The 20628-nt window shown below is 42.5% G+C and overlaps 1 protein-coding gene across 7 annotated transcripts in view; it reads left to right on the top strand.

Annotated features, from left to right (window-relative positions):
- Nucleotides 1–19354, top strand: part of IQSEC3 (IQ motif and Sec7 domain ArfGEF 3) — a 74446-nt gene extending 55092 nt beyond the window's left edge. The window contains exons 4-14 of one of the 7 annotated variants that reach the window (XM_075210575.1): nucleotides 2435–3429; nucleotides 4584–4745; nucleotides 6397–6519; nucleotides 6623–6789; nucleotides 6872–7011; nucleotides 8070–8195; nucleotides 9189–9288; nucleotides 9726–9887; nucleotides 11170–11262; nucleotides 13472–13515; nucleotides 14500–19354. In XM_075210575.1, the coding sequence (XP_075066676.1) occupies nucleotides 2435–3429; nucleotides 4584–4745; nucleotides 6397–6519; nucleotides 6623–6789; nucleotides 6872–7011; nucleotides 8070–8195; nucleotides 9189–9288; nucleotides 9726–9887; nucleotides 11170–11262; nucleotides 13472–13515; nucleotides 14500–14883 (2496 nt within the window). In that variant the 3' untranslated portion in view covers nucleotides 14884–19354. Of the gene's footprint in view, nucleotides 1–2434; nucleotides 3430–4583; nucleotides 4746–6396; nucleotides 6520–6622; nucleotides 6790–6871; nucleotides 7012–8069; nucleotides 8196–9188; nucleotides 9289–9725; nucleotides 9888–11169; nucleotides 11263–13452; nucleotides 13616–14499 lie in introns of those variants that run through there. The other 6 variants (XM_075210577.1, XM_075210579.1, XM_075210581.1 and 3 more) reach the window with 6 other exon arrangements.
- The last annotated feature ends 1274 nt before the right edge of the window (nucleotides 19355–20628 follow it).

A 20628-nucleotide genomic window follows, 5' to 3' on the forward strand; every position in this document is an offset into this window, starting at 1 on the left:
ATCATACCCACGCATACACATAGACTAGGGTTTGTTTCCAATTAACCTACCAGTATATTTTTTAGATCAGGGCAGTTCTCTCTCCTCAGTTTTCAAGAAATGCTACTGAATTTGTATCCCCAGCTTTCCCTAGACCACTTGCAGGGCTCTCTCCTCCCAGGCAGGGGGCGCTGATAGTCCAAGGCGTCTTCTCTCATTCCCCACCTAGAAAGGGATGGGGCTTATATGAAAGTTGGTGTAGTTTCACCCAAAGTGGGCATTTACGGTCGGATGAGAACAGAGTTTGGGTGGATCGATGATGGGGCTTATTTTGTCCTGATTTCACAAGTCTTAATGTTGTACACCTGGGTCTTTGTTGCAATAGGCAATTTGTGGATCCTTATCAAGGTCATCAATCATCTCCAAAACTCTATGAATTACAATAAACTCCACTGAGTTGAAGCTTTAGTACAAAATGTCAAGGAAAAGTTATAAAGGAGGATGTCACAACAAGACACATCTGAGTATGCGTGACATGTGGGTTTGAAAGGGTTAATCAAAACAAAACCATATGGTTAGTCTAAAAATGACTAAAGTCCTGCCAAAATCTCACACTCACTATTAAACACAAAGTCCTGTAACCACCAAGCTTTAGTAGAAGAGCTGACACTCTTAGGAAGTCTTCAATAACCCTCCGACTGATCCCAAAATGGAACCACAGCCTAATTTAATCAGAATTACAGTAAATTGAACAATTCCTTGTATTAATGTAGCGTTATAAATAAAACAAGCCTATCAGACACATGAACTCTTTAAGAACACAAAGACAGAATGTTATGAAATGGGATTTAGTAGGACAAAAAAAAATCACAATTCTTGTTGAATAAAAATGGTGATAACACATTGATATGCAACAATCTAAATGCCAAACAGTTTATTTTAAATAAAACAGAAATAAAAAAGAGAAATGTTAGTGGCACTCTCACGTACTGTTTGCCCACTGGGGAAGGTTAGAATTTATGGACAGTTCATCAGTAGAAGACTGAGAACTGCTAAAATCATTTCATCACTTTTTAAATCTTGTCCTTTCTTGTCCAAATACCCTTCTGTCTGACATCTCGGCAGAGCCTTGCTTGTGTGGTAGTCTGTTTTACAACTGTTTTATTGCCCTTTGTTCATTAATTGTACAAGTAATGGGTTTCACAATATATTATAATTATCTTCTGGAATATAACAGATATATGACATTTGTGGCAATTCCACAACACATGGTATTATTTTATGGACATATACATATGAAACATGATTATGTTATATTGAATTCCTTGGGGAGATACATTATCCCTTACGGAGCCAGTTTATGTTGTTGACACATTTTATCTGACTAGTTTCAGTGGTTACATATTTATACAGAGGATTGCATTATGGAACTTTGCTTTGTCCATTAGGATCATACACAGAACTTGGAGTGACCTCAAATGTGGTCAATGGAATTTAGCCAATGATTTAGGATTTGTGGGAAACAAACAAAAAGGTTTGGCTGCCAATATCTGACACCAGGCATCTCTGAATAAATACTCAAAGCCAGTTAACATAAAACAGGACCCTGACACGCGCATCAGCATACATTAACCCCTTGTTTGCTTTACATTCAGTGATTTGCTGGAAACCATGTTGTCTAAAGCAACTTAAAAATGTAGGATTGGCTACAATCATGACCATTTTAACCCAACTCATATTGTAATGAATTCATTCAGGGTCTGATTCATTAAGGAACGTAAGTCCATTTGCATGCCGTACCTTGCGTAAAATTGCTGTATGCATGCACAAAAACGACACTTACGCCAGTGGACGACACTATGCAATTCATGTTCGCACACAAATGACACTTCCGATTGCCTACAATTTAAATGGTGGAACGGTGAGGGGAAGCATAGGACTATTGTAGGCAATGTACAGTAAGGAGTCAAGCGCAGGTAATTCAAGCTCTCACTTGTTCTTTAGCCGTATCGCTTGCACCAGGTACAGGTCATAAAAATGTTTTTTGACAATATATTTTAATGCTTGTAGTATCAACAGGTGTTAATGTATTAAATATTGTTTTTTACATGCGTTCTGAGATAACTTCATATTGCATTGTGCGTATCCTATAGTTCTGTTCTGTCTGTCTGCATAGGGCAAGTAACGCAGAGGTAGAAACGTATCTTTATAAGTGCTTGTACTTGAATATGAGCTCACGTGCGTGTAGATTGCGTGCAATGTTTTGTATCCGCAAGTTGCATTCAGATTCCATTCCTAAATGAATCAGGCCCTCAATGTTCAACAACTGAAATTATTAGACATTATAGAACATTGGAAAGTATATTTTTATTTTTTTTTCTCTTCTGGTATCATCTGTGCTTTTGTAGAGAAATCTCACAGCACATAAGGGTGACATTGATTCTTTGTTTTACAGATTGAGATGCTGGAGCACAAGTATGGAGGACACTTAGTTTCTCGAAGAGCAGCCTGCACCATACAAACAGCTTTTCGCCAGTACCAGCTCAGCAAGAACTTTGAAAAGATCAGAGACTCACTGTTGCAGAGTCGCCTGCCTCGACGTATCTCTCTACGCAAGGTGCGGGTACATAACCCAGACAGCTTCCCTTCTGCTGAAAAGGCTCTGCTGGAGAGCTACAATTTGGTGGGAATTCCCTTGGTAAGGTCTCCTTCTCTTCCAGTCACCATTAGTGGGGCACTAACTGAGCTTGAAGACTCCTTTACAGAGCAAGTACAGTCTCTTGCCAAATCTATTGATGATGCTCTCAGTACTTGGAGCCTGAAGACCATGTGTGCCTTCCCTGAAGCCGGCTCCTACCAGATCCGGGAGGCTTTTATGCAGCAGAACCCAGAACTGGAGCCACCTAAACTGGAAGAGGGAAATAATGAGGACGGGCAACTAGGGACTCTGCCTAAGAGTAGCAGTACATTGATGATGGCTTTCAGAGACGTCACTGTCCAGATAGACAATAACAATATCTCAGTCTCTTCATCCACCTCCCTTTCTATGTCCAACTGTCTGGCCGGGACTCAAAACCCTAAACCAGATGAAGACAGGACTGTTGGAGAAATTGCTTCCGAGCCTCCTTCTCAGGAGGGAACAGCTCATGAAACTCACCTTGTACAGAACTCCTTCCCAGAGGTGAATGGAGATGGGCTTGGCAAAGAGTTAGTTGGTCCTGTTCCAACTGAAACAGAACCTACAGACCTCTCTGAGCAGTTGAGCAGCAGTAGTACATCAACCTCTGCTAAGTCTGTGTCTGAGGTGTCTTCTAAGGAGGCATTGCAAGCCATGATCCTCAGCCTTCCACGGTACTATTGCGAGAACCCAGCCAGCTGTCGATCACCTACCCTCTCCACTGACACCATGAGGAAACGACTCTACCGTATCGGGCTCAACCTGTTCAACGTGTGAGGAGGGGCAAAGGGTTATTGGGTCATTCAGAATAAGTATTTGCAAAGATTTGTGTTTTTTGTCTGGCAGTAGTCCAGGCTTGAGTATGTGATCATATCCATGTGATATTGTGGTAATTAAACCAGGCCATGAGATGTCCTTTGTCTATGAGCTTGTACCTATGGGCACTGAAAAGCAATGATAGTTAACAGCGTAGAAAAAACGCATACTTTGTCCTGAAAGTGTGTAAGTACATATTTGCTTACATTACTCTATTAGCTTACATTATTTTTGTAATATCGGCATGAAAACCCATTTAAAGCAGCGATCCCATGAAAAAAAATCAGGTGGTTCTAAAATCATTGTGGCATGCTGTAAGAAGAATGTTGGTATTAACCATTTTTCCTTGTGTTATTTTTCTTCACACTGCAATTAATGATATATGATACTGTGCTACCATGGAAACCACAGTCACATGGCACATGATGTAGTGAGCAGAGAGACTTTGGAATGCCTCTCTGAGCTCTGTACGTGTACGCACTGTGACATTCTCCTTCTCCCCTCTCTGCCATCACATGACATGCTGATAGCTGTGAACCTGTGTCTCTGTAGCAAACTGACTGTATACGTGTCTAGCAGCCATTTTTGTTTGCCAACCAGAGAGCTTATGAAAAGGAGATAATGATTTGTAGAAGGATATCTAAGAAACATGTCTATCAAATGCATCCTTAAAAAGTTAGGTAACTTGCTATTTAAATAAGAAAAAATTTGATGTGGGATTGCTGCTTTAATAGGTTTTCAAAATGCATATTAAATGCTTAAAATGAACAACCATGTGTACGAAGCCTAAGGCGTAAGATCTTTCATAGTAAATTAATTGATTAATGAAATAACAACAGTAAAGCAATTCCATTTCATATCTACGGGATGGGTATATTTTGTTCTGGAACCAGGGAAGCCTCTGAGAATATTGTTTCCTTCAAAACAATATGAGATATAACATCATTCCCAGAGACCCTGAATCCAGCAACCCCGACACAGCAGTCCGGTCTGATTCAATGTTTGTGGTGTTATTGTGTTTCAGATTTAAAGGAGCCTTCTCCACCTCACTGTTAGAAAGCAGCAAGATCTATTTTGTGGCTGTTGTCGCTCATTTGTTTCTTTCCCGCAGTAATCCTGACAAGGGCACCCAATTCTTGATCTCCCGAGGTTTTATCCCGGACACCCCAATCGGGGTGGCACATTTCCTGCTGCAGAGGAAAGGACTGAGCCGGCAAATGATAGGAGAATTTCTGGGGAACAGCAAGAAGCAATTCAACCGTGACGTTCTTGAGTGAGTGATCTACAAGTACATTGTATACGTACCCCCCCTACACCGATACCTGAAGACCTAAAGCCACCAATCCAGTAATGACCAATCCTAGAGTTATACAAAGACCTTCAGTGAGTAGAGCTGAAACGTATCGTCCCCCTCCTTTGTCTTATACAATAGACTCTCAGCTCCTCACCTGAGCTCTGTAACTAGGTCATTCTGCTAGTCAACACACATTACACGCTCAAGGCCCTCGCACGCTGCTTTACCGAGAATCAGTTTAACAATTGAGAACATTATTACAAAGCGGAGGTTTAAAGACAGATTGTCATGCAATAAAATGCAGAAAGCCTCACACGTCACACACAGAATCGTCATATTCTAATTATGGAGCAGGAGGAGAAGCAGACTCTTCTAGGCAAAAATAAAGCAGATTGAAATGACGTTCTTTTATTCTGGGTTTCACTTATAATTGCACTTTCCAGAGTAGTGAACCAAGAGGAAAGGTATTACATAAGGCACCAACAAAAATGTTTTTAAATACACTATATGTATTAGTATAAGATATGTCCTGTACACTTCTCCAAAGGCTGTCCGAGAATCCTTGTTTATGAATAGGTACACACCAGTAGCAGTGTACACGTAGATCTGATTAATACTAATAGAAAAGTTCTCATTTAATATAAATGGAACAACATTTTATCACCTGAAAAGACCATTAAAGCATTGCATTAAATTACTAATTTTAATAACTTTTATATATTATTTTAACAATGTTTTAATGTACTTTTACATATAGTGATTACCTATAAAAATATGGAAATTGCCATTATCATCACCATTTATTTATATAGCGCCACTAATTCTGCAGCGCTGTACAGAGAACTCATTCACATCAGCCTCTGCCCCATTGGAGCTTACAGTCTAAATTTTCTAAAACACACAGACATAGAGAGAGAGACTAGGGTCAATTTGTTAGCAGTCAATGTTTTTGGAGTGTGGGAGGAAACCGGAGCACCCGGTGGAAATCCACGCAAACACAGGGAGAACATACAAACTCCTCACAGATAATTGGGAATTGAACTCATGACCCCAGTGCTGTGAGGCAGAAGTGCTAACCACTGAGCCACTGTGCTGCACACAATGTATACTAAAGTAATAAAGTGTACAACAAACCACAACACTACCCCAAAAGTATGATGACACCAGATATGGTGATTTATGAAGTGCGTATATTAGAAAGTCATTCTGAGTGCCGTCATCTATATAAATGCAGGAAGACGCATAATTGGAGGGCACCGGATGAAAAGGAGAAAAGAACAATCTAAAAGTTAGATTAGATTGCAACTGTTGGGCAACCTGATACACTTCGAGGACCATGTGTGCAGCCCTGTAATATTCCCTCAGCTGTGCTGCCAAATGACATTGTTACCCTACGTACGTTTCACCGCTAGGCTTTCACAAGCGAATCATGTAATCAATATAATTGGATCATTGAGAAGGATATGAGTCCATCCTTTTTTATTATAAAGGAATAACCAGACACCACTTGATCTGTTGAACCATTTAATTCTCCTTTCCACCCAGCGCCCTCAAATCACACGTCTTTATACTTCTACCCCACTGAAATGCGTTGGTTCAGTGCATGCTCATCTCTTCACGTCTCTCCTAGTTGTGTCGTGGACGAAATGGATTTCTCCAACATGGAGCTGGACGAGGCTCTGCGGAAGTTCCAGGCGCACATACGCGTGCAGGGAGAGGCTCAGAAGGTGGAGCGTTTGATTGAAGCCTTCAGGTGAGGCCAGTGTTACCCGTGAGCCGTCTGTTAGCATAAGCGCGTCCCGCGAATGCTGACATCCTGTGTCTTTCTTTTATGTATGACCCACCCGTTTCCGTAGCCAACGCTACTGTATGTGCAACCCGGAGATCGTGCAGCAGTTTCACAACCCGGACACCATCTTCATCCTGGCCTTCGCCGTTATCTTGCTCAACACGGACATGTACAGCCCCAGCATCAAACCCGACCGCAAGATGATGCTGGAGGACTTCATCCGCAACCTGCGAGGTCAGTCCCGCCACCGCGCTGTAGGGTTTGTGAATCAAGTTTGTCGGTATGTGGCCTCATCACTTTCTACCTGTCTTCCCAGGGGTGGACGATGGAGCGGACATCCCCCGGGAAATGGTGGTTGGCATCTACGAGCGGATACAGCAGAAGGAGCTTAAATCCAATGAAGATCATGTGACTTACGTGACAAAGGTGGAAAAGTCCATCGTGGGCATGAAAAGTGTAAGTTTATGGTACGGTGGGGAGAATCCAGGCACCGGATAACCAGAGATTTTCTGTTGGGTTATCTAGCAGACGTCACTAAGCCAGGGCAAGAGACAAATTCAATTCAAACACATTTGCTTTGGTTCATTGGTTGAAAAGAGTTGAAAACAAATGCAACACAGCTTGAAAAACGTATTGCACAAAGTATCTGCAGCAATGGTTGAAGTGGAAATTTAGAAGTGGCGGTATGGTAAATGTAACTGAATTGTCGAATGCCCCCCCCCCCCCCCAAACCTTAGGGGGTTTGATTGGTTTAAATTCATTTTAACCCTTTTAGATGTTTTTAACACCACTTAATAAAATGCATAGACATACTAAGAGATAGCCGTTAATATGCCTTTGAATTTTGCTAAATAGTGTTAAACAGCATCTAAAAATAGGTACACAAACATACACACGCACCATGAGACATGGTGAGAGTAATGAACTCTTGGTTTGGTCTTTCTGCTGAGGGGAAGTTTGTTAATAAAGTTTTGCCAGTACATCAGGTGTATTAACTTTTATTTTTCAATGCGTCTCCATTGCTGACTAAGTTATGCAAGCAGCAGCCATTTTCCTGGAGCCCTAAATGCACTGAAGTCTATGTAAATAGCTCAGCCGCTGCGGCTTCTGCATTGGAGACAAACTGATCTGCAAACTATTCTGCCAATGGAATCTCCTGTCTCCCTTGCTGAATCTCACCCTAATCCACTGGCAAGTGCAAAAATAGCAACTCATTCAGTATTCATGGTGAAGAGGGGGTTTCCAGATGCCAGACAACCCCCCTTTTGCTTGTGCATACCCATTTGAAGCATTACACTCTTCCAGTCTTCCCATTTATTTTTCCTAATCGTTAATTTGATAAAGTTTGATTTTTGTTTCCACAAAAAAACTGCTTTGTGTGACTATTTTATCATCAGTAGAACCCGCGTTAGCGAGATTAGAAGTACGATGATCCTCGGTACCATTAGAGAAGAGAACTCTGTATCATACAGGATCTGGTACATACTGACGGCTCTGTATCTTGTCTCCCGTAGGTGCTGTCTGTACCTCACAGGCGTCTGGTCTGCTGCAGCCGTCTCTTCGAGGTGACGGACGTGAATAAGGTGCAGAAACAAGCGGCCCATCAGCGAGAGGTCTTCTTGTTTAATGACCTTCTCCTGGTGAGTGCCAAGGACTACTGAATCTCATTACCTAGGTGTAGTGATACATGGAACCTACCTAAGCATAATGGTGATACATAGGGCTAGATTTACTAAACTGCGGGTTTGAAAAGTGGAGATGTTGCCTATAGCAACCAATCAGATTCTAGCTGTCATTTTGTAGAATGTACTAAATAAATGATAACTATAATCTGATTGGTTGCCATTTATTAAATTCTGCAAATAGGAGAGCTTTATAATCTTTTTGTAATGAGATATGAAAACTAGATTTTATAAACATCATTACCTTATCCCAAAATCTAATTATCTAACTACAGGACCACAAATTATGTATTAAAATAGCTTCATCATGTTTACGCTTGGGTCAGCATCCCGTCTCTGTAGGTACTATATATTTCTGCTGATGTTAGCTCTGTCTTATAATGTACCTCCAGTAAATTTGTTGATGTTATTATTTTCATTACACAATCTAAATGTTCCAGGAGAGGTCCCAAATCAGGGTGATCAGGGAATATTTTAGGAGTATATGGGAAATGCCCAGCTGTGATCCTGGGAGTACTCACTGCTTCCACGTTTACTCTACCCAGAAACTATTGTAGGATGTTGCTCAACGATTAATTTCATCTGTTTTCTGAATCGGAGAATTTGTAACGTGATTTGTGTAAAAATTACCTCAACTTCATTTTTAGAAGTTGAGACTGGCCAAAGTGTTATAATGTTCTGTTCCTCTTGTCTAGGCTTCTTTCAGTTGATGTAAACAGGCTGGATTCATTCATAGGGTGTCATTTTTAAAATAATTCTAAATCCACCTAGATTTATAAGTAAAAATGTGATCTTTTCCATGCCTTGGTGATGTCATTAGCTTGTAATGATTTGATCATGAATATTGGCTCAAAAATGACTACTTCCACTGTGCGTGTGTGATATATATCCTCTGACGTACAAGGCACTGGCAGCGTTTAACCTTTGACCTCCTGTCACCCTCTTCTACAGATCCTGAAGCTTTGCCCCAAAAAGAAAACGTCCTCTACGTACACCTTCTGCCGGGCGGTGCCCCTGCTTGGCATGCAGTATCATCTTTTCGAGAACGAATGTGAGTTGTTTGACCGATCACGATAATGGCAACAGGCAGTAACGGGGTTAACCGACTCGTGAAAATTTGGATAATGGAATCTGATTGGCTGCTCGCAGCGCACTTGAGCTATTTTCCAATTGATGTTATTACACATTAAGCTTTTATACAGCTTCTTTATAACAATTGTGCGAGTAGAAAGCTGTGACACATAACAACCAATCAGGCAGTAGCTTTCATTAGTTTTACTACACTAGACTGCAAGCAGTTATATGATTGGTTGCCATAGGTTACAGCACACCAATTCTCAATGCACCATGTTACATATATGAAGAGGGAAGGAGGTGTTCACCAAAGCAAGATATTAAAATAGAAGCTACATAAGGGCCCCTAATGTTTTCATCCGATGTAGACGATGTTGTGTTATGATGTCACACATTCCTGATTTCCGTCCCCAGATTACCCTCACGGGATCACCCTGGTCAGCCCTCTCTCGGGCTCAGACAAGAGATTAGTTTTGCATTTCTGCGCTCTTGGCTCTGAGGAACTGCAGAAATTCCTGGAAGACCTGAAGGAATCCATTTATGAAGTGACGGAGATGGAACAGATCCGCATCGAATGTGAGCTTGTGTTTGTTTATGCGTGTACAAGCGTGTAGCATGTCAGCGTACCGTGTATGTATCATGACTCCTCCCTATCCATGTGTCTCCGCATCATTTTATCATTACCCCTTCATTTCATCTCCTCCTCCATTGAATTTAAGCGTATATAATTCAGTAACTGCAGTTCCATTTTGCACAGCAGATGGCGATGTAGAACATTCCGTCTTCCTTTGCTAGTTTACTGGTCACCCTGACATCATCATCATTTATTTTTATAGCGCCAGCATATTCAGTAGCGCTTTACAATTGGGAACAACACAGTAATAAAACAATACAGAGTAATATATACAGACAGAGAGGTAAGAGGGCCCTGCTCGCAAGCTTACAATCTGTAGGACAATGGGAGTTTGATACTTGAGGGTAAGTGCTACATATTACATATTGTATATTGGTCCAGCTAGAATGCAAAAGTAAAAAGTGATTAGTGGCTATATGATCCAGTCACACAGCAATTTTGTACAAAGATTTGTTGTCTTCTGTTAACTGTGTAAAGGGAGTCAATAGGGTAACCTAGAGAGGTTAAGGAATTTTATAAGCTTGCCTGAAGAGGTGGGTTTTCAGAGAACGTTTGAAGACTAGAGGAAAGTCTTGTGGTGCGAGGGAGGGAATTCCACAAAGTGGGTGCAGCCCAAAAAAAGTCCAGTAACCGAGAATGGGAGGATGTGATGAGAGTGGAAGAGAAATGTAGAGATTGTGCAGAACAGAGGTGTTGAGTTGGAAGATATATTGAGAAAAGTGGAGAGATGTACAGTATGTAGGTGCAGCTTTGTTGATGAACTTACTAGAAATATTTTATATTGGATTCACGAAAAATAGGCAGCCAATATAGAGACTGACAGAGTGGATTAGCAGAGGAAATTCAATCTAGCTGCTGCATGCAAAATAGATTGTTGGTGTAAGAGTCTGATTTGGGGAAGACCAGAAAGGAGGGAATTGCAATAGTCAATGCGGGAGATGATGAGTTTATTAGGGAGGGGTCCGGACTTGTAGATACCTACAAATAATTTGTTCATTTAGCCTTTGTGTGTTTAATATAAATATATATAAATATAATTTTTTCCCCCTATTCCAAGAGTACCACCCTCAGTTACCACGTTCTGTTCATATTGTTTCATATTTTCACCTCTTTAATTCCACCATTTGTCCACTTATTGCTGCAACATTAAGTGAAGTCAATGTTGGAGCAAGCTCATTATAACACTTGTTTTGTAACTTTTATGGCCTGTCTCATTCTTCACAGGGGAGCTAGAGAAGCAGCATGGAGTGCAGGCCATGCCCATGAAGACAAACGGGTCTCAGCTGGATGCACAGTCCAAGCAGGAGTCTCCCATCGGTGAGTGGCACATTCCTACAGTGTCACAGCTTCGATCCTCATGACCCCCGAGTCTCCCCAATCCGGTTACTCTCCTACTCTCTCCGGCCTGCGTGGATCCCCGTCTGTCCTGATCCCTGCCCGTGTCTGTCTGCCTGTCCCCTCACCTTACTTTCTCTCACACCCAGTCTGTCTCGCACTCCACCCCCTCTCTCTCACCCGTGAAGTCCCCTCTTCACCCCGTTGTCTTCCTTCTCCGTTACCTCCCTAGCCCGGTATATTTTACCTCTTTGTGATAGATGTCTTAAGTGATGGTTTGAGCAATTTATCTCTTTATAATACACAAGTGATTCTAGTACATATATTATTATTATTATTATTATTATTATTATCCATTATATATAAGGCGCCAGATGATTACAAAATGCAAAGAGTAGAACATACAGGGTATAACAGCACAGAACAATAAAAGAGTAATACCAAGGGGTAAATGTATTAACTTCCGATTTCAAGTCGCCGCTATTCGGCGAGCAATGAAAATTTAAAGCGTCAATGACATTAAAGGCAAAACAATGCCCTTAAAGCAGCTGCATTGAATATAGAACAAAGTGGGAGCGGGGGAGGCCGGTGAGGAGAAGGTTACAGTAACCAAGATGGGAAATGACAAGTGCATGGATAATGGTTTTGGCGGCATCCAGGGATAGGAAGGTCCGAATGCGGGCCATGTTGCGTAGTTGGAGGCGAAAGCATTAGGCAAGAGATTGAATGTGGGGGGGGGCAAAGGAGAGGGAGGTGGTGAGGGTGACGCACAGGCAGCGGAGTTTCAGGTAAATAAAATGTTTAAACATGGTGAGTCTGATTGATTATACTCAGTGAGCTGTGATGTCATCACTTCAGTCTTTAGTATGTAAATCTGTGTATTATAAGTAATAACACGCATCCTATTGTAGATTATAATACACATTACAAATATATAAGACCTCTCAGCCTGTGCCTTTATGTATTCATAGATATCCTTAGTAACTTTTATTAGCTTTATAACTTACTGTAGGGGCCGCATTACCCCACATATAATACACACGTGATATTACAGGGCCATGCAGAAAGAGATCTTGTAACATCAACAGATATATATATTTCAATGTTCCTATAAGGACAGGAATCAAAATGTTTCGTTCTTTACTGCCTGCAAACCAGGGAACATCCCTTGTACATGTATCCAGCCCTGGAATCTGATTTGAATAAATAAAACGATATCTGATTCTTGTGCACAAACCGAGGAGTTTACCTGAGAACATTCCCCAGCTCCTCCCATTAGAACCTACAAGACACGGCACCCCCTGCAAACACGGTCACCTCTCCGTAAAAAGATGTCATCAATCCGGCATTCATCACTTGTGCATTATGAGGGATATCAAACCTACTCCTGTAGATTATAAGGATATTAGTAATCACCTCAGGATTCCACATAAGAGCACACAACCCGCAGCCTCTGTAATATCCTTATCATTTACCCTAGGCGATGTCTGGTCCTCTCCTGTTTCTATATTACGATATGGACCCTTGTATTCATGCCGCAAAGACTTGTACGCCAGAAACGGACAACCCTTCGGTTAGGAGATCTAGCTGAACAACATCTAAAGCTGGCTACAAACAGGACAATACTACATATCGGGCCAAGCGTTGAGCGACAGATCACTGTCCAGCTTGGTCACATCACTGATAGCAGTCACTGCATTTAGGGCATACCCAGTAATGACCCACATGATTTAATTTGGATCATTATGACACCCGTTTTGGGGCCATATGGGGCCAAATGCCTGGTATCGCTGTATCTGTGCCCAACGTAGCCCGTCCTTGTACACACTTCAGGCTCCATACAATAATATAAGAATTGGAGATTTTTGTTCCCCCTCCTCCAACCCCCCCCCCCCCCCCCATTCATCTCTCCTTGTCTACTGAAGAATATCTATGTCATTCAGTCATTACTCCTCCACTGTCTGCTGTCACTGCTCTGAGCTTCTATCTCTTCTCTCATTCTTTTACACTCCTTTCTTTTTATGTCCCCCATTCTCAACCTTTCCCTTTTTCTCTCCGTTTTCCACTCTCTCCACCTCCGTTCATTCTGTCTTGCGCTCTCTCTCTCTCTATCTCTCTCTCTCCATCTCTCTGTATCTCTTTCTTTCTGGCTTTCTCTCTCCTGCACCTAAGTTCACCTCATATTTTGAAGGTAAGCGCGAGTCACCTGCGAAGGACGCGGACAGCGTGGTGGAGGTGAGTAGGGCCATCATTATAAACAGGGCCGTGACACTGACCAATCACAATGCTCCATCCTGCGCTGCTCACCCATCCTTCAGCTCAGTGCAACAACCTTCATGCTAATTGGCTATTTTTTTCCCATAGATACTCATTGATGCAGTCACCCCATCACCCCCATAACGTACCAGGTTCCTACTAAAGTGTGTCTGCCGCCTTTATACAGTGGAGGGAGCCATTTTGTGGGCTGAAGTCTTACGACAAATCAGCCTGTTTCTCAATGATATAGTGACATTAATGTAGCCCCGTCCACAAAGTGTCAACCATTTTGTGGGCGGGGCCAATATTCACGAGAATGCAGCCTATCCTTTCACCAGTAAAGGGCCTCACGCCTCAGCGACATCACTCGCTCCTAGTGATTGGATAGGCTTCATGAATGTGGATTGACCTCACAAAATGGCCGCCTTCAATGTGTGCAGGTGACGGGGGCAGCTTGTATCCTTATTATAATTTATTTTATCTTGGAGACCACTAGGCAGGTTCATCGGTCCTATTTGCAGTATCTTTCCCAGGGCAATGGTTGTCAATTTAAGCAGATAAACCTTATATAATAATATAATAGTTTATGGCTGAAATCTGCTGCCGAAATTAAAATATACAAAAACAAAACACTGACTGAGGTATTTCAGGTGCCTTATAGCACAATAATTATCCATTAGTGATATAATGCCATTATACCCAGCTATAGTCTTACCTTCCATTGTGTTGGGGTATGTGAAGATGAGACAAGGTGGTCTTTAATTTATATTTTGGTAGATAGATGTTTACCACTGTGACGTATCTGTAACCTACAGTCCTGCCCTTTAGTTCCCCACACCCGCAGTCCTAAGTGAGGACTTTAGTTAGTTGGGTCTTAGCGGCTGGGGGCGCAGGGTAGCCAGGACTAGCATGTGGGCGATAGTCTTGTAACATTTAATGCTTCTTTGGCTGTTTCTAAACTAGGTGTCAATTCACAACAGGCTTCAGACGTCGCAACACAGCGCCCCCCAGGGGCCAGAGAGTGGAGCTCCGGGCAGCACGGCTCTTAATGGGCAGCGGGAGGCTGTGCAGGCTGTCCACTCCGACCGGCTCCTGCAGTGTCAGCAGATTGTCAAGGTGATTGTGCTGGACACACCCGGCCGGGCACTGCCCGCCTTCGACCAGACTGTCACCCGCTACTTGTCTGGGTCCTGCTCCTCTACTCCCCTTCGCAGTGTGGGAGGAACAGTCCACCAGCCCCCGCTACCCCCACCCCCACCTCCTTATAACCACCCTCACCAATACTGCCCCCCAGGGGTGCTACTTAGAGAACGCAGGTATTCCAGTGGTTCCCGCAGTCTTGTGTAGGCACTGAGGCACTTCTAAGACTAATCTGCCTGCACACGTACCACAACTTGCACATTTTCCGGTTCCTGCACATTGACTTGCCCTTGCACACTAGAGCCTGCCCGTGACCCGTTCACACTCATCCTTGCACACTCACCATCCCTGCACAGACTATACAGAAGGCTGTTGCCTCCTCACTCCTATCTATCTCATTTACTCCCCTTACCGCCCTGGCACAGGTATACCTTCCAAACTTATCTGCCCTTTTTATGCCCCCAAAGAGTTCAGTTTGTGAATTTTTGGTAGATTTGATCTTCCTAACCAATATTTCTATTGTGGAGAACCTTTGTATGATCAGCACGCCCTGGGCAACCCCCAATAAGCAGTTCTGTACCCCCAAATACACACACATCGCTGGGGACTCCTGCATTCCATTGTACGCCCGGATTCTGCGGAACTGGCCTCTGCTCTCCACTCTTAGCTGACGATGGATGGACCTGGGGGGATTTTGGAGAAGACTACAAGATGTCGGAGGCTGATGAGCTATGAGGATGGGACAGGCTGGCCCAGCATTTGTCTTTCTCCTGGCAGTGGGGCAATGTCATAGAACCCTGGCAGAAAGTGCAACTCTGGAACATTGGTGCAAAATAGAACAATGCTTTAAATCACTTCCGCTCTTCAGTGCTCTACGGCACAGGCTGTCTGTAACTGGCGTTTATCATTCTCGAGTGTGAAACTTCCTAGATTGATAATGCTCTGCATACAAAATACTTTGTTATAATGGTCTATATGAGTATTGCTTGGATTTCCATTCTCTGCAAAACAAGAGAGATTGGATGGTCATGCGATACCTGCAGTCAGTGTTCCCTCTAAGCTGTGGCTACACCTGCATTGGGACGTTGCCCAAGCGAATACAGTTTTTATGAGGTCTCCTGTGACCTCCATTGGGGAACACTGGTTGTCAGCTGACAGGTAAGTTGTGAGCTGGGTGATGCTCTGTAGAGATACATGATGACGCACATATAAAGCCACTCTCGTAGCTCTGAAACGGACGTAATTGGTGCATCCTGACTTTACCAAGCATCAAGGAAGATTGCAATCTGCAGGGACATGTTTCCTTGCTCAGTGTCTGTCTGCAGTAAGCAGTTACATTTGTCTAAAGCCATGATGATGTTTGAGTAACTTTCTTGCTGCTTAGTAAAGTTACACAGTCAAGCGCCATAATGTTATTACTCATCAGCCAATTTACTAACTCTTCAGATAACCTATCCTCAAAACAGCCTGTTTGTGGATGAGAATTTCCACTACTGACTTCTATCATAGTATAGAGCATTTGCTCTAAGGACTAGCATGCAAATGACAGTTCCCTGAAGTACATTGTTCTACGTATGAGTTGCTTATATATAAATAGTCGCTGAAATGAGTATTCTTGGATGTAAAAGGACACTATACCAAATTGTGAGGATACAGGGTCCTTAGGATCTCCCAGACTGATGCCAGGTGCACGTTCAACACCATTTTATTAGTACTGAAGTTGTACTTTAACAGGACACAGCAACCTTCCAAATATACCATACACAAGAGCGAGGTGAGCAGCAGAGTCCTGCAGATGGCAGCTCAGCGTCTCTGGGTATGTGATGGTGAGGTCCTTGGTAACATCTCTTGTAACGCAGATAACAGCCTTGTGTCTCCCGGCTCGGGATGACGGCTCACACAAAGCGCTGCCACCAAAGGCACTAACGGGACGTAGATTCCTGCTTAGTATCCCTAACACACGAGTCCCCCGCACTGGGCTGACCAGCGTCTCCCCCACTTGTATCAGATGTTCTTCACTCCAGAGCTCACATTCTACATAACATTAACTTCACTTCTTCCTTATATGCTCAAATCACCTTGACCTGCAAATACCTGACATCACTTCAATACACCCAATATAACATGTTGTACAGTTACATAATATATCACAGGGACAATCAAGGTTATTTGATTTAGACCTTGTCCTAGACAATAGGATCAGAGACTGCTGACAATATTCTCATTACCATATAACTAGAGGAGCAAAGATCGGCTTGTCCTGGAGTTTACTGTGGACAATGGCCTATTACACATTTTACTACAACAGGTGACTTGCACGACCCAAGAGTTAAATACATATTGTCAAGTACATAACTGTGTTAATAACAACCTTAGAAATATATCACAACATTGGCATACTGTATATTCACAATATATAGCAACATTCACAATAAAACTCTACAGTATTTAGTAACATTGAACCGCTTTATAACGCGGGTGATAGCTGCACCCAGATGTCCTGAGCTTAGAGGCTCCACTTTAGCCAAACTCCAATGGTGGACGGGACCAGGGCTGTCTGACTCTCTGTTTCATCACACAAATTCACTTAACAATTTCTAAAATAGTTTTGCCCACTTTGGTTAATTGCCATGATCTGAGGTTATCAGGGGCCGGTGGATTATTTTGATCCAGAGGGTGCTATTGTAGCTTTGTGCTATTTATGTATAATATATCAGGGTATTTCTCACTAGCTATAAGATACACTAAGGATAGAAGGGGTTATTAAGGGGGATATTCTATAAAAATTGAGGAATCTAACAATTGTACGAAAGTGACTTCACAATTTTACACATCATTCTATGGAAAATACTTTGCTATGTAAAATCATAGTTTGGGCTCTATTTATTTACGACCCCCTCCTTTATGAAGATTTTCTGTTGCTGCGATAAATCTTCACTTTTAAGAGTTGCAGCTTTGTTACATCACATCTGCGTGAGTCGTGAGCCTTAGCGCATAGTAGGTCGCATCTAGGAGCATATGGTGCGACCGGGCTAGTTATGCACCAATCCAAAAAAGAAGCAAAATTAAGGATATATATAGATATACAAGTTAACAGGTGCATGATACTCATGCACTCTAGTTAAATCAAGCTACTTAAGGTGTTAAAAAGGTTCTTGTCATGCATTTGGGCCTAGCCCAGGCCTCCTCAGGGGAAGAGCGTTACTTCCCGACGCAAGCGCCTTTTTTTAACGTGGTTTTGTCCACATGTCACCCCCTCATCATTTTTCTCCATCACCTCATCCTTCATCCTTCATCTTCATCGCCACATCCTTCATCAAGCTACTTAAGGTGTTAAAAACTCCCCACTGTCACCCCCGGGCAACCACCAACCACTCCCAATTGTCACTTCTCCTTCAAGAAATATATAGGTCAGTGTATAACTCTGCCCAGCAGGTGGCGCTGCAGCTTGTTGTTTTTTTTCACACACGCCACTAGGCATTTATATAGTAGATATCCTGTTGACCACGCCCCTCTGTCTATACCTTCTGTCACTCCAACCAATAGATGAGGGGGGTGGAGTTTGGCTGACAGTTTTAATGAATAGAGCATTACAGTTTTGACGGGTCCATTTCAGCCTCTGAGCCCATATGCTCAATAGTTGGTCCTTATCGTGTCTGGTATAGTGTCCTTTTACACAGCACAAATATATATATAATAAGGCAGAGATGAGACAGAGGAGAGTACTGATTCCATCTTCACGCTATAACCTCAGAACTGCAGATATAGGACTTTATATCACTCCTTTTCTGTGACATTTTTCACTTATTACATTACGTTTTAGATACAAAAAAACCTCTTATATTTAATGCACAAAAGATTGCAATGCTGGATCGATTCTATTGCTACATATTTATTTAATCTATAGAAAAGAAAATATGTTTTTATGTTCTATTTATATATTTTTTATTTATTGAAGTAACTGTTTTAGTTTTGACTTGTTCCACATTGTGTATATAGCATTATCCTTATTGAAATAAGTATTATTTATTAAGGTTCCTGAAAGTCTTTTTTTTGTCCTGGAAGCGTTGACTTATTTTCATATACAACATTTGGTAATAAATGTTTGTCGTGCAAGAGGATCCAGCACACGTTGTCTAGTCACATGCGCTAGGTTTAATCAACCTGTGGCCCTCCAGCTGTTTGTGGAACCACAAGTCCCAGAATACTGCCAGCCAGAGACACAACAGCTTGAGAGCGACAGGTGACCTTATGCAAGTAACAAATTACACAAAGATCTAGATCAGTTTAATATCACATACCTGCTTCCTGTGTGACCATATGTTAACATTTTATATTGCTAGTTGAAAAGCAAATTTTATTTGCTCTGTACGTTGTCAATCAAATGTTTTCTGTTAATGAATCATGCTTTTTTTCTTCTGGTGACGAAGAGCACAGTCCTGCCTGTCTATAAGCATGCATTGTAGAATGCAGGATAAATAAGCATTGCAAATCCAGACTGCACACTGCACCAACAGCGCTGGGGGTGGGGGTGAGGGCTGTGGGGAGGGGGTGGTCAGGGCCCATGTGGACACGTGACTCAGCACCCAGACACCTGTAATATTTTGTAACTTGAGAGTGAATATTTTATCTGTTGTATAGAAATCTAGAAATTACATGAGATGATGTTGCCTCTGTTTATTGAGTCTGTTTTTCTGTGTTGTCTTAGCGCCGGCGTCCTGTCTGCGCTGTTCCGTAAAAATCTATCTGGTTGTTACATTTTGTGGGTTGAACCAGTATAACTGAAATATCCAGTCTATGAACTGGTGACATTATTGGGACATTGTGTGTCACGACTCCACCTGCAGGCATTGACTATTTATCAGGCGTCAGGTCTTACGAATGACCTTCATGTAGGGGCAGAACTCTACATCACTGGGCCTGTAGGAACCTTTGGGTAGGAACCTGACAATGTCGCAGTTCTCTCCTTGGCTCCCCGTTCTGCACTCAAAGGAGTAAAGAGAAGACTCCAGTTCACTTTGCTTTTTTCATGTGGGAGCCCCTGGGGTGTGTGTGGGGGGGGGGTCTCCGGTGCTGGCCTCAGAGGGAGGGGGAGCTAACACCATTGCCAGGCCCCCCTTCTCATCCGGACCATTTAGCGGACACACTTCCTGCACCCGCGATAGGTAGACCACCGCCTTGATATCAGACAATGGTCCACACATTTCTGCCAGCTGGGGGTGTTACAGTAAAATTTTATTTCTGGGTGGAGTTCTCCCTTAATATTAATATAATATTAGTGGGTGTTATAGCCATCTGGACACTCCTCAGCAGCCAAGTGTGCTCCAGTCTGAATTCCTTTTCTTTCGCGAAAAATATAATTATGAATTCTAAAGGTAAAGTGTGACATTCAGTTCATCACAACTGTCCACTGAAACAGCGCTATAAAGTAAAGTATAATGGAACACTTTCTTAAGTCACATCTTTCAAACAGTGAGCAAAATAGTTCAGTTACAGTACAAAAAGCTCAAATGACTTGGTGCAAGACCATGAACCAGGCGGAGAGAGGGATGTACAGAGGATGCCTGTTGACCAGATTTAGTAATACATAAACACTTCAGTTGTTTGAGCTGTATTAAGTCAGCAATGTACATACTTTCACATATAGCAATGTCCATACTATAAGAAAGGCTCTAAACAATCACCTACCATTAGGCCCCAACGTTCCACGTCCGTGCATTAACCTCGACTCTAACAGTGGTTGGATAGGTATGAAGAGAACCACGAAGAAACTATGTCATAGGGTGACGGGTATGCCGGTAAAGGGGGTGATAAATAGCGTTGGACGTAGCAGAGAAGACCAGGTAAAGGAGCAGGGAGTAGTCAGTCATAGCTGTAAGTAGAGCGTTGATCACTTTGTGAGAGCAGTCTCGGTGGAATGTTGGGGCAGAACCTGATTGCCGAGAATCAAGA

This window comes from Mixophyes fleayi, chromosome 4 (assembly GCF_038048845.1).
Source record: "Mixophyes fleayi isolate aMixFle1 chromosome 4, aMixFle1.hap1, whole genome shotgun sequence".
NCBI classification, from domain to species: domain Eukaryota; kingdom Metazoa; phylum Chordata; class Amphibia; order Anura; family Limnodynastidae; genus Mixophyes; species Mixophyes fleayi.